At 41.2% G+C, this 15,049-nt stretch overlaps 1 protein-coding gene across 1 annotated transcript in view; it reads left to right on the top strand.

Annotated features, from left to right (window-relative positions):
- The window catches only part of LOC139479285 (uncharacterized), a 142,091-nt gene extending 132,011 nt beyond the window's left edge, over window positions 1-10,080 (top strand). Inside the window, exons 100-112 of the mRNA XM_071262151.1 lie at window positions 518-721; window positions 1,103-1,207; window positions 2,073-2,213; window positions 2,716-2,904; window positions 3,193-3,340; window positions 4,466-4,629; window positions 4,999-5,268; window positions 5,594-5,861; window positions 6,137-6,469; window positions 7,498-7,786; window positions 8,039-8,190; window positions 8,671-8,816; window positions 9,251-10,080. Coding sequence (XP_071118252.1) covers window positions 518-721; window positions 1,103-1,207; window positions 2,073-2,213; window positions 2,716-2,904; window positions 3,193-3,340; window positions 4,466-4,629; window positions 4,999-5,268; window positions 5,594-5,861; window positions 6,137-6,469; window positions 7,498-7,786; window positions 8,039-8,190; window positions 8,671-8,816; window positions 9,251-9,535 — 2,694 coding nt within the window. The 3' untranslated portion in view covers window positions 9,536-10,080. The remainder of the gene's footprint in view (window positions 1-517; window positions 722-1,102; window positions 1,208-2,072; window positions 2,214-2,715; window positions 2,905-3,192; window positions 3,341-4,465; window positions 4,630-4,998; window positions 5,269-5,593; window positions 5,862-6,136; window positions 6,470-7,497; window positions 7,787-8,038; window positions 8,191-8,670; window positions 8,817-9,250) is intronic.
- Window positions 10,081-15,049: the final 4,969 nt, after the last annotated feature.

The raw sequence follows: 15,049 nt of genomic DNA on the forward strand, positions 1-15,049 counted from the left end.
TATAGAGTACTTTATCATACAAATCTGGTTCCCACAGGAGATATCGCTTGGGTGAGATCAAGCTATATCTACATTGTACATTCACTGCAATGAAATTACATCACAATGCTTTGCAGACCATTGTGACATCATTGGTTACCATGACGTCACAATCAAATGAATCACTAATGGCTATGTTACTGAAGCTGTTAGCAGTACTTTTTACACTTAAGACACTGCTTATTACTGTCTACAAACTAAAAAGTTTGAAGAATGATGTTGGATGATAAATAAAAGTGTCTTTTGATATCAAATATATCAACACTCATTGATAAAAGTGGAAAAAAAACTTTTCCACTTTTATCAACTCATGTTGATCTATTTGATATAAAAAGGCACTCGGTCAAGATTCTCTGTCTCTGATATGTATGTTATAAGCCATCTGCTCCAATGTTCCAGCTTTCAGGCTCACCAGCAAGAATCTAATGTAAAGTACTGTCTGTCTTATATGTGATGTAAGCCATCTGCTATGTTCCAGCTGCTAGCCTCACACCAGCAGGAGTTGGACGACCTGGCAGACCGCCTGGACACAGAGCGTGACCGCCAACAGCTTGCAATGAGGGAGAAGATGGCGCACAGACGTAAGCGTAAGATGGATCAGCTGAGACGCAAACAGGAGGCGGAGATGATGCAAGAGATGCTGGAACAGAAGAAGGAAGTGGATGAGATCAAACTGAAACAGGTACAGAAGGAACAGCCTCCACACGTGGACAATGAGATAGGGGAGTTGTGACTGTCCCCAGTCCATGTTAAAGTATAAGTAATAATAGTCATAGTTCTGTGATAGCTCTGTGAAACAAGAGCTTGTTCCCACTGGCACACAGCTGTTATGGTACTACTGCCATACTCTGGAACCCTGTTGCTCTATGTACACTCTACGTTTATTATGTTCAGGGCTGCATATTGGTCAAGTACTATGGAGAAATATTTCACAATAGGTCAGCAATTGGTAATTTTGCTTTGCTTTGCTGTAACTGCCATTCAATTTTACTTGTTTGCAAATATGTGAAAGATATTACTGCGGGGAAAACAATTGTCATATTACTGTTGGTATCTCCCACAGGCGAAGGCTGTAGAGCAGAAGGCAATCGAGGAGGGAATCCGCCAGAATGGTCAAGAGGACAGTGACAAGGTCATCAAGGCTGTTCTTGCCAACAGACATGCCCAGGTGGGTGGTTCAGGGGATGCTGGGCACACACCCTATGATGGTAGTACTTCCAAGTCAGTATGCTGTGTCTGAGTTGGGTTTTGATGTTGAACTGCTTCATGGTATCTCTGCTGGCTAACATTATAAAACTGGCTTCGTCTGGACTAGCACCGGCTCTGTGGTCTAGGGATTCCGGGGTTCCGGGGTTCGATTCCTGGCCGTGTCATACCAAAAAGAAGTTAAAAGATGGTACTTGTTGTTACTCTGTCTGGCGCTTGGCATTAAGGGGCTAAAACAAGGACGGGTCGGCTCGGGAGTCAGTATACTGTGTCTGAGTGGGGTATTCGTGTTAAACTGCGGCATGGTATCTCAGTGAGCTAGCACTATAAATTGGCATCAGTCTAGTACAAACAGCCACACAAACACACATACGTACATGCACATCGCTATGTAAGTGCAATAATCTTGGATGTGACGTTAAACCCCATTTCACGTCACATCAACTCATCTGGGCAAGTAGAAGCAGTCACACACCAACGCATGCTTGCACATCCAAACGTAAGTTACATAATCTTGAACACATCATTAAACCCCATTACCTCTCCTCTCCTCGCTTGTTCATATAGGAGGACAATGGTGCATGGTTACATTGACTAACTGTGCAGAGTTGTGGTCCTTTGCTACCAGGATCCACTGATTCTGGGTTCGAATCCCAGACTAACCCTGATAATGATCCCTATTGGCTATATGTGTGTTCACGGTTTCCTTGGTAACTGAGCTCTTTGGGCCTTCCTTGCATCAAACGACTGATTTAAAATACTACTTACATTGTGTAAACCTTAATTCATGTGCCACAATACATGTTTTATCAATTGGTATGTTTTAGGAGCTGTGTGACTTGGACAGTCAGTTTGCTGCCAAGAAGAAGGTGATAGTTGATGGGGCACTTAGCAAGCTACATGACAAGTACGACAACGAGAGGGATGCCATGTTGAAACGACACCAGGACGAGCTCCATGAGCTTCAGGTATGCTTTCCTGTAAACATTCTAGTAATGGCACCTGTTGTTAGGTTTGTGAAGCCCCTTTGTGCCTCTTGCAGTGTGTGAGTGACATTACGGAAAACCCATTCTCACAAGCAAACACAGAAATGCAAAACAAAATTATTAATAAAAAACACCAGGAATGAGAAATATATATATATATGTCAGATAGGGCTGGGACGGGTAACTCGGGTACTCGTTTCGGGTGGGTACTGAGAAGACTTGTCCAAGCCCCAATGTCAGATTTTTAAAATCAAACTCACTCTCACTGATGATGTATCAGAAATTGTCAGTGCTTAAAGCCATGCATGCTCGTAGCCATTCCCCACACTTGAGTGTATATAGCAGCAGTCATGTAACCAGCTCACAGATGATGAGGCAGTCTCTTCATAATCTCATTTGGATTGAAGGTGTTTTACATTTGGGTCTATTTCAAAATGAAATCCAAATGTTAGGTGTATAACCATTTGTCTTCTGCATTGTTTAGAATCAAGGACTTGGCCCCCAGGAGCTACAGGACCGTCGAGCTGATTTACTGAATCGCCAACAGATGGAGTTGTCTGACCTTGACCGCCGATTGGCAGCAGATGAGAAAGAGATTGAACGTGGAGCTCTTGCAGACTGGGAGGTGCAGTTTGCCCGGGCACAGCTTGACCTGAAAGAGAAGCACTACAAGGTAGAATCAGCTCCTTTCTTTACAGTATACCACCATTAATAATACAACCCTGCTTATAATGTATATATATCTTTTAATAATAATTGTCAATGTTTATGTCTGTCTATCCAATTTTATCAAAGATTTGAATTGACTTGTTAAGTCAAAGAACTGATGTATATAGTAAAAATCTTGCAGAGCCAGTAAAAAATATAATTTAAATCCTGAAATTGTTACTGTATCATGTTCTTTTTGTGTCACTCTTCTGACACTGTCAGTGAAGTATATTGACTATATGATGCATTGCAGGAGTTCGCTGAGGCCTTGAAAAGATACTCCCCAGAGAACGAGGATGCAGGTCAGGCTGAGATGGCTGCCGAGGAGTTGGAGGAAGTGAAACAGAGGCTTGACGACCAAAGGAAAGAACAGGAGGAACGCCTCAAGAAGGAGCAGAAGGGTGAGCTCACTTTGTCCTCACACGTACATGGGGCAACATATCTCCACCACATGTCGTAACATGAATAAACTGTGTATAGGCAGTTGTATTCGCTCGGGGGCCCTCACTTTGTCCTCACACGTACCTGGGGCAACAGATCTCCACCACATGTCGTAGCATGAATAAACTGTGTATATGTGTAACTGTGTTATAGAGCCCTAATATCCTGGCACCTTGTATTTGCCATAAGAGCTGACCAGTATTTGCATCAGGGGTAAAAGAAATATATAGTAACCTGACCATCTCATGCTCTTCTAACTGGGAGTGGGCAAACACTGTTGGTCAGAGAGGTTGTCCCCTATGCATCCAAAGTAACATGTAGGTCATCCGTTGGAAGAACACACCAAGAGCACACTGACCATCAGAGAGGTTGTCCCCTATGCATCCAAAGTAACATGTAGGTCACCCGTTGGAAGAACACACCAAGAGCACACTGACCATCAGAGAGGTTGTCCCTGATGCATCCAAAGTAACATGTAGGTCACCCATTGGTAGAACACACCATTAGCACACTGACCATCAGAGAGGTTGTCCCTGATGCATCCAAAGTAACATGTAGGTCAACAGTTGGAAGAACACACCATTAGCACACTGACCATCAGAGAGGTTGTCCCTGATGCATCCAAAGTAACATGTAGGTCACCCATTGGTAGAACACACCACTAGCACACTGACCATCAGAGAGGTTGTCCCTGATGCATCCAAAGTAACATGTAGGTCAACAGTCGGAAGAACACACCAAGAGCACACTGACCATCAGAGAGGTTGTCCCTGATGCATCCAAAGTAACATGTAGGTCACCCGTTGGAAGAACACACCAAGAGCACACTGACCATCAGAGAGGTTGTCCCTGATGCATCCAAAGTAACATGTAGGTCACCCATTGGAAGAACACACCACCAATGTGTGACCACCTAATTATGTGTTATCAAACCACTAGTTTGATGGTCCAAATGCTGCCATGATAGAGCTGGAATGTTGCGGCCTGGTACATGTTTCCACTCACTCAAGTCTGCCATAGCCCAAAGTTTGTTGTTTGTTTCTGATCATGGGTACAAATTATACAGTTCATCTCCCATGTTGCAGAGTTTGAGAAGGCGGAGAAGAAGCGGCTAGAATCGGAGATGGAGGAGTATGCCAGACAACTGGAGGAGGAGACGAAACGAGACAAGGAGAAACATGAGAAGAACATCCACTCACTCAACAAGAGGAAGGATGATCTGGTCAAAGAACGCAAACAGAAGATGCAGGTCAGCAACAGTGGTATATGTAAATGAGACCCCAAAAGGGAGTTCATGTACGAAATTGGGGAATAAGTGTAATTGTCAATTGTCAGGAATCAAATAGAATGCATCTATTGCATAAAAAATGTTTCTTATTACGAGTGTCAGTTTGACATGGATGTAGATGGCATGCTTCCATGTGATTTTCGGTCAGGGTAGATCCCCAGTATCCCATAATTTTCAAAAGAGAATTACAACTTGGGGTCATCATACCCAAAGTTATATCGTAAATTGCTAATGCTATAAACCACTGTTTCCATCTCTGCCTCCAGCTCAAATATTTGGGACTACAGTGTTCAACAGCATTCGCTCACACATTTGCTACATGTTTTACAGGAGGAGCTGGAACGCCTGAAGAACGATGGAGCCAGCAAGAGTGAGCAGGAACGCATCATGCAACAGCATGATAAGGACCTGCAGTCTCTCCTCAACAAGATGGAGGCCGACCGACTCAGGATGAACACCAGTCTGCAGGAGAGGATCAAGAAGAGGAAGGAGGAGAAGCTGAAGAAGAAGGAGCAGGAGGTGAAGGACAACCTCCGCGAGGAGAAGCGCGACCTTGAGTCCCGCCAAAGGAGTGAAAGAGACCGACTCAAGACTGATGAAGTAAGTAGGGTGTAGGGCTGGCATGAGTGAGTTTTTGTCATTAACAATATATCACATGACTAACCACGGCTCTGGGTAGTCTAATGGGTACCTGGGACCTACACAGGACCCACCCAACCCGAGTACCTGAGCTACCCCTCCCAGCCCTCGTAGGGTGATGCTTACTTCACGCCATCGTTCAGCTGTTGTAGTACCAAGAGCTCATTGTTTCTTTTGAAAATGGAGAATTTAAATAGTTGCTGTATCACAATAAACTTGTTAAATGTAAACATTGACATGTACTGAAGGAATTTGTGTCTAAACTATTCCTGTATCCCCAATGCAGATGCTCACTCTACAAGAGACACTGAACATCGACCTGTTGAGCAGACAGGACCCAGTGGGAAGTTCTGCAGCACCTCCACAGGAAGTGACACCTCTGACCTCTGCCCCTGCTAGCCAGCCTGAGACACTTCCTGAAACGTACAACATGGCTGCCCCTCTGAATGAGGCTGAGCTGATGAGTCTGCTGATGGCATCCCCGCTGTACAAGAAGCTGGAGTCCATGAAGCAGACTCTGGCTGATGGAGGGAAGTCTTCCACACCAACACCAGGTAGTACATAAGTTTAATGTCTGATAAAAAACTTGATTCCTTAAGTAACATGCACGCACGCACGCACGCACGCACGCACACATGAAAAAAATGAAGAAATCAAAACCTGCTTTTTTAAATTTGGGTTCAGTGTGTTCTAACTGTTCTTCGTGACAAGATGAGTGATTGATGCGATACAATGATTTACATGAAGAAATATGGCCTTTGTCTTCCTCTTGTTTCCCATGATACTTCTGGGTATATAGCATATGGCAAACATTGTATGACTGTTCCAGGAGACACGTCCTTGGACTCGAGAGATGCTGACTGGATGAATGACAAGGAACTCCAACCAGTTGACCTGAACAAGGTCACCTCAAGGTCTTTCATTGTGTATAAGTTCGGCTGCTTCGTTGCTGATCTAGTGGGTCGCCATTGTCACCATGCTCCAGTCACCATCCTGCTGGCTGACAAGATCCCAGCCAATGAACATCTGACTGGCAACCTGTACCGCAACTCATTCCACTTTGATGCCAACAACCGTATACTGTACCTTCGCTCAGCCCGTCTGGACTCGGTGGGAGAGTTCATCTTGGTGATGGTGCACTGTCTTGCCCATGTCAAGTCAGGTATGTGTCTATACGTTGTTCTGAAGCAGATTCCTTGTGTTCAGTGCAGTACCCCATGTATGTTTGATTCAAGACCTGACTAAAATCCAGATCAGGTAGTCACAATGTATGACCAGGTGGATTATGTGTCATTGTACTCTGAGGATGTTGATCGTTGCTAATTTTACCAACAACAATCTGTTTCCCATAACAGTGAGTGAGTGAGTGAGTTGGGTTTAACGCCGCTTTTAACAGTATTCCAGTTATATCACAGCTTGCCAGCTTAATGTGGGAGGAAAGCCCTAAGTGATGCAGGTCTTAGACGTTTACCACTTCGGTGAAACCCACGAGCACGGGTATGGTGCTGACAAACCTAGAAACATAATAGAGGCGAACCGTGATTCGAACCCACAATCATAGGTTTCTGGCGTGCCCAAGGGACGCAACTCTGCACAGCCCCATAACAGTTTTGGAAAGTGACTAAAACAGTTTTTTTCAATCAAATCATAACTGTACTGTTCATTGGTATATATTGGTTTGTGTGACATTGTGCTCCAACAGTCATTCAATATATTTAGTAGATACAGTATTCAACGTAATAAGCACCCAGGAAACTCTCAAAATTAGAAATAGGGGGCTCACATTAGAATATGATTTTGGTGAGAGAAAAACAGTTGAAAGATCATAAATTTTGTGGTTTATGCTGACAGTCTGAAATGATTCAAAAGAAGTCTGTGTGTATCATATACGACAGATATATTTTCCAGAATTTAATTGCCCATAATTAAAGGTGCATATAACACACAAGTGTGTATTATACATGAATAAATAAGTTTTGTGTACATTTGGAATGGGTGCTAATTGGGATTGTTCACTAGCCAATATATTAGCAGGTATCGCCTTGGGCTCTTATTTCGTCGAATACGGTATTCATTATTCACATGTAGCAATAAATATTTTGTTCGTGTAATGATTAGAAACAGTAAAACTCTTCAAAAGTCCCATTGTGCTGAGATATAGACATCATTCATAATGATTCTCAATCCTAGGTGACCTACGAGATGATGCTAACCCAGCGTTCGTGAAGGAATACCAGCGGGCTCTCACTGTCATCTGTGATGACCTGTTCTTTGCTCGCTTCAACCGATCATCCTCTGCCCTCTCCATGTCCAACACTGGCAGTGACCTGGCTGCAGAGAAGATGCTTCAGAACCTGTTCAACAACCACCACAACGAGGATGGCAAGTCCAGGGTGGTGGAGGACCTCCTGGAGGTGAAACTCCTCCCCTCTGTAGACTCCCAGGGTTTGCGCTTTACACAGGACAGGATTGAGGACAGGTGGGTCAAAGAGTCTTTGTTTCTATTTGATGTACGAATGTTTAGACACATCATACCCAGAGGGGGGCACAGATGGCATGCCAGAATCGGATGATCACAGTCCAATGAGACCAGCATCAAATAACATTCATCTTTGTTCATGTTTATGTCAGTTATACTCAAATACTTTTTCTTTTTTACTTTGTGGAAAAGATGTTGAGTCATCTAGATCAGTTTTTCATATTACTGAGATTTAACATTCTCCTGTTCCAGACTTTCCAAGTATTCGAACTTTTCGATGACCAACAAACTGCAGAGCATGCTGGGAAGTGTCAAGGACAAGATGGTCCAGGCAGACGCGCAGGGAGCTACCCCCGCAGTCAACAGGAGGATCGGCGAGCTCAGCCAGAAGTACTCCACTGCAGGTCAGTGTCATCCTACTGCATGGAACCCCTTATACTGTTTACTTCTTCACGACTGCCTCTGGGGTGTAGTGCATCGAACATCTGACCAGAGAGTGGAGGGTGGCGGCATACCAAAATATGTTGAAAGATGGTTCTTGTCAGTATCAATATTATGTCAGTATGTTAAACTGGTATCTCAGTGGGCTAGCACTGGAACACAACAGTGTACAGACTACCACAAGCAGCCACACACATGTACGCACATCACCATATATAAAGTGAAATAATCAAAGCTAAACCCCATTTCATCATCACCACTAGTTTTTGCTCTAACCTATATAACCTAAGTTTTATTATACAAGTCTGTGTTTTTTGTTGAAGGAATGCATGAGAGTCAGATTGTGTTAAAGTAATTTATGATTATGCCACGAATGAACAGTTTCATGATTATTAAATTAATTATTATTCAACTTCTGTTATGCTTTTATGGAATGTTTGTAGGCACTACAGTGCTGACTCGGCATGTCCCACCTAGCTTCATGATGGCCAACATGACGGGTACTGCCCTCTACAATACAGTCTTCAATAGCATGGGCAATCAAGGGGAGACAACTCCCACCACTGACGACACCAAAGAAAACGCTCAGGTGAGCAGAACTTTTTGAGAATGCTTCTTGTGGAACTAGGCCTGGTCAATCAATGGCTGGAATAGTGCTGGTTTATCTTTTCAAAATGATATTTGAACGGAAACTTTTTCATGTTTATTTTCAAGACAGAATATGACAAATCTGAATCTGTCTGACTAGGATGTTTTCCTCTATGGACATTTCACCTGCTTGTTTAGAGTAAATATTTCTTACAAAATATCATATCATTTAGTTTGAATTTCTCACTGCATTGATGAATCAAATTTCTTTGCTGTTAGGGTGATGAGGTAGGCTAGTGGTTGAAGCGTTTGCTCATCACACCCTTGGCCTGGGTTCCATTCTCATATGAGTACAATGTGTGAAGTACATCCCCTGCTTGGATATTGCTAAAAGTTTAAAAGTCATTCTCACTTATTCTTTGCTATAACCAACAGGACAAGTATGACAATCTCTGTGCTGACTTTGCTGAGGTCAACCAAAACATTCTGAAAGTCAGTGAAAATATCGGAGCCCTGGAGACCGAAATTACGGCAGAGATGGAACTTGCTGAGAAAGGAGGAAGCAAGGATCGCGGTAAACACGACAGCCTCCGGAAGGCTGCATCTGGGAAGCTTACCCAGGCCAAATCAGATCTTGCAAAACTGGAAATGGACAAGAAACGGATTCTTGACCTGATCAGTGACAACAAACCCCGTCTAGAACCAGACACCGAACAATAACCCTTCCACAAAACATTCATGTATGTCAGATGTCTGCAATTCAGACAGTTGTTTTATAAATGTTATCAAAGTCAAATTGATTTATCTTATGGAAAGCATTTTCAAGAAGGAAATCAACATATTTGTATGCTGTGTGGATGTGTACTGGGAATAAAATGACCTTCACAATTATGAAATGACAACCTGAAGAAGAGTCATCTTGAATCCTGTGTGAACTTGTATATACATATATGACTATTTATACTGAAACATGAGACTGTGATAAGCCACTGTGATATCTGTGTGTACATTCCATACTGTTACGTTCATATTGGAACTTTGACAGCATTATGAATTATGTTTATGTGATTACATGAAGCTTTGTTTCTGGTGACAAAGACACGTTAGTCGAATGGTTTGTTTAATCATTTTGTTTGAATTTATTTCAGCAATGGCATCTTTACTTAAAGTTCCAGCATTATAGTACAGACAATACTAGCAGTAGGATGACATATTTGATATATACAATGATTTGATTTAAACTTCTTGTTAATTTGACAAAATCAAAAATTTATTGGTTTTCTTCGAAATATTTTGATCATTATCATGATATTATTTCCAATTTTGTTTGAAATATCTAAAGTCCACAAGTAATTCCCGAATAGTGGTGCGCAGCTAGCATTACATTGATTATCAAATGCTCTCAAAGATTTCTTAATAAAATGTGTTTTATTATATGTCTACACAGATTATATATGTATTTTCTATTTTATGCCTTAATTGCAATGACTAATACAAAATGTAATGTTATTTCTTAAACCATGAACCAGGTGTCTCTCCATATTGGACACTAACTCCGTCCTCTTTTTTCTTGTTGTTGCTTATGGGCTGGTTTATGTCCCCGCTTTTATTGATATGATCTTTTTGAAATAAACATGTTTATACATATTTTACAGCATAGATACAGATAAAAAATATGAAGTAATCTTTTTGTTTTGTTCTATGTTATAAGTTTAAATGGTGAGATTGCCCAGTTTGAATAATGCAGAATACAACATCATTTCTGGAACAGCCCTGATGTTGTGTGGTGGTGATTGTGGGGGCAAAGAAGGGAGATAACTCAAGTAACCTTCATCTGACACTTTCAAGTTCGCTCTCCAGCTGGCAGGTCTAATGTAATGATCTATAAATATTACACTGTGTATAGTTGATTTAAAAACAAACAAATACCAAGGATACTTACTTATATGTGGCAAGCACAATCAAACCTTGCTAATCTGGACCATACCAAAGTAAGGGTACTAGCAAAATAGTTAAAATAGATATGATAATTAATATTCCTAGGTACGAATATCATATGAATGTAAGGGTTGATTAAAAATAAGAAATACACAAGACTTGGGTCCCAGTTTATTTTCACAAACAGTGAAGTAACATAAGAAATATGAAATATAAGCTGTCCGAAAAACATATGCAGCTCATGAACACACGGTAGAGTTTCAAGTGTAATTCTGGTCACAATGTGGCTGACCTGACCCTAACTTTGTTTGTGACTATGACATAAGCATGGCTGGATGGGAAGGATGAATAGGGCTACTTGGGGATATAAGCAAATCTGTCTGTTGTAATGTACCAGGCTCAATTAGTGTTTGGTGGTACCCACAAGAGCTGATTATCCATATGGATGGTTGATTTGTAAATATCTGACGTTGCACAGGACGGAAAGCATGTCTGTCTAGTATTCCATGTACAAGTTGTTTGTTTTTGTTTGTGTTTGTTGTTTTACGCCGAACTCAGCAGTACCCCAGCTATATGACGACAATCTAAATTATCGATTCTGAAACAGACAGTCCAGTGATTGACATGATCATCAATCTGCGCAATTGGGATACGATGACATGCATCAACCAAGTCAGCAAGCCCGACCTCGCCTCTTACGACAAGCATGGGTTGCTGAATACCAATTCTAACCAGGATATTCACGGGATCCATGCATGTAAAGTGAGTGTCGGTTATTAGGTATGCCAGTTACAAATCTAAATTATATCTGCTGAAAAAGTGCGTTCGTGCGTGGATACACAACAAACTGCACACTTTGAGATTTACGTGTGTAACTTATTGATATTCTCTGACATGTTGAACGTAGGCAACCTCTCTGAAAATAGCTATAACCGGCAATACTCCTCAAGCCCCCATGCCTGCTATCTGACGTCCAACAGACGTCCGTGATATCTGAGCTTTTTCTGTAGGCCATCGTCCATGAAAATCGATACAATTCAGCGCATTTCTAGGTGTAGGGGCTCTACAAACGTGGTGATCCCCCAACGTGATTTTGCAGGATTATTGCTAACAGCGGAGTTAAACCACACTCACTCACTCACTCACTTACTCGGCCCATGTCACTGCAAGATAATGCACTTACAACTCCATTCGTTTTCATACACGTATGTTCAGGCACGTTAGATAAATGACACTGACCTAGAAAAGTGCATGTCTTTACACGCCGATGAAAATACTTGCTACACCTTGAATATGCTTGCTGCTACTTAATATTTGTAGCCAATACTTCCTTGTTTACCGGATGAAAAGTTTTGTACATTAAAAAAACACCATCAAAAGAAATCTAAGACGTTTAAAATTGCCTTTGAAACAAATGCTTGCAAGACTCTTAAACTTGTCTGTTAATTGTCGAAAAGAAAACCCTATAAATTAATAACTGACACTTTGCGCTTAGTCATCGTCACTATTTCCATGTGAATATATGGTGCGAAGTTCAGTTTGAGTCTCAACGTTAACTGAAGCTGACTATTTTCTAACAGTTTCAATTTCCTTTTAAACCAGAAGTCCTGTTACAGAGCTCTCTCCAAACATTATTTGAGACAATTAGTAAATGCTTAGTCACTTATAGATAACACACTTGTACCGCCCACCATAAATCACAATGTTCGTTCGATTTTCAAGATTAACGTCAGCTGAGGTTATCACATTTCTGGCAACCAGTGTAGATTAGATTCAACTAGACTAACATTTAGTCTCTGAAATCTTATATTACACAATATCCTTCTTGACTCTAAAAAAAAAAAAATTCCCTATGCTGATTTCATATGTATGGAATAGAGCTAGCTTGAGCTGGCTAGACTTGCTTTTGTATGCATTTCTAGATTTATGTTTTTTTCATGAAATAAATATATTCCACGGTCATTGTACAGGACTAAGATTCAACCTGTGTTAACCATTGTTAATACTAGTATATAATCTAGCATAACTTAGGACAGAACCTGAAATACAGCACCTAAATGCAATCTAGGACACAATATCAACTAGCTGTCAGGACAGACGCTATAGCCTGGTGAATTAATATGATAAAGCCAAATAATAAGGACTTAAGTGTTTTATTGCCGGACAAGCTGCCGTTGTACCTTTCCCATAAAACACATGACAAAACTGGCAAGTGAGTGAGTGGGTTGGGTTTAACAACTGCTTTTAACACTATTCCAGTTATATCACGGCGTGTCAGCTTAATGTTGGAGGAAAGCCCGAAGTGATGCAGGTCTCAGACGTTTTCCAGGCAAGGAAATAGGAAACAACGCGTAGAAATTTGAACAGAGATGCAAGTCAACATCAAAGTTTCATTAACTGCTCTCAAAAACATTTATATCAACAATCGAAAGTTAAAATCAGCATACAAATATGCTATTAATGCCAAGTCAGTCATCTTTTTTTAAGTGATGTTATTCATGACTGAATCAATAAAAATATATGTCGTCGAATCTCAATTGCGTGGATCGATGTTCGTGGTGTCAGTCACTGGATTGTGTGGTCCAGACTTGATTACTTACAGACCGTCGTCATATAGATGGAATATTGCCGAGTGCGTTAAAAAACAAACAAATAAACAATAAAAAACTAATTATCTTTAACGATGAGGTCACCTGAAAGTACCAGAGTACAGCATCCTAGAGGTTCAGTAGGTGTGAGCAACTTTGGGCAACTGAAGTATGACGTCAGTGAGTTAACATGCTTATCTTGGTCAACCAAACTTATACACTGGTCCACGTAGGTCCATCAGGGTCGTCTATGGTTTTGAAATCGAACGCAAGCACTGATTCTTATGTAGCAAAATACTAATGTGCAAATAAACTTGAGCCACTTCACGAACACCCTCAATTGTCCAGTGTATATTATATACAGTGTAATAATCCTGGACCTAATCATAGCTTCGTTTTTAAACCACGATGCTAGAAATAGCCATACGATAAAAATAATTATGAACGTGAGAAATGGTGTGCTGATTATTGAGTGACTGAGATAATGTCGGCCCCCCGACGCAAAGTTGACGACTGGGTTCAGGGTATTTAAGAGAGAAGAGTTGTAACACCCTGGGTAATCGAGGATGCCAAAACCCGACTGAAATAAAGAACGTGGTCTACAGTGAGCAACCAGGCTGATTTTGTATTAACACGGTGATGTGATCAAGCCAACTGAGCTCTGCTTGACAGTAGATATTTCCGTTCATGTGATTTGTGTCAATTTTGAAGAGATTGTAAATACTCTTTGTATGGTTCAATCACACTGCTGTAATTAGGTACACCGATTTCACAAGCGAATATGAGGATGTGGTCACACGGTGACGTATGCATGCGCTCACATTCCTCTTATCCTGAATGGCTTGGTCCAACACGGAAACATCGTCATGGTAAAGTGTTGAAATTGTGTCAGCTTCATTTGACAGGTGTCACGACAATCTACGAGTACGACGTGAGTGAATGAGTATGGTTTTACGCCGCTTTTCGCACTATGACGGCGGACACCAGTGACGAGAACCACGCGAGCTGTACAAAGATAACAGTACAGGGAAGATCCGGGTTAGAAGTGGTCTTCAGTAACCCATGCTTGTCGTAAGAGGCGACTAACGGGATCGGGTGGTCAGGCTCGCTGACTTTGTTGATGCATGTCATCGTATCCCAATTGCGTAGGTCGATGCTCATAATATCAGTCATTGGATTGTCTGGTCCAGACTCGAATATTTACAGACAGTCGTCATATAGCTGGAAATTGCTATATGTGGCGTTAACAACAAACAAACTAACTAACAAACACAGGTACACATGCGAGTGAGTGAATGTAATGTAATGGCTTTCGTCATTGATACAATAAACTCCGATAAATATGCAAATGATGTCATCTAGCAGGAACTACTGTCAAACTCCTTACACCAATGCAATGACTTCTTTCTCAGTAAACTGCTATTCAGGATTCCTTATGTTACTGTGTTTCTGTAGACAGACATGGCTGCAAATCATTTGACACAAAATAATATATTACGCCCGTTCACTTGAAAGTATTCGTTTCTGGAGCTACTTCAGATAGTGAAAATACTTATTACGCATCAATTATTGTAATAATGACATTATATAATAATGAGATTATTACCTCGTGCAGATATCGTAAATGTCTTATATTAAGAATAATGAATATGAAAAAGGCTCGCATGATATAAATTTATACCTCAATTATATGATATTTGCTATACGG

Source organism: Haliotis cracherodii, unplaced genomic scaffold (assembly GCF_022045235.1).
Source record: "Haliotis cracherodii isolate W230 unplaced genomic scaffold, xgHalCrac1.p SCAF_1, whole genome shotgun sequence".
Taxonomy (NCBI): domain Eukaryota; kingdom Metazoa; phylum Mollusca; class Gastropoda; order Lepetellida; family Haliotidae; genus Haliotis; species Haliotis cracherodii.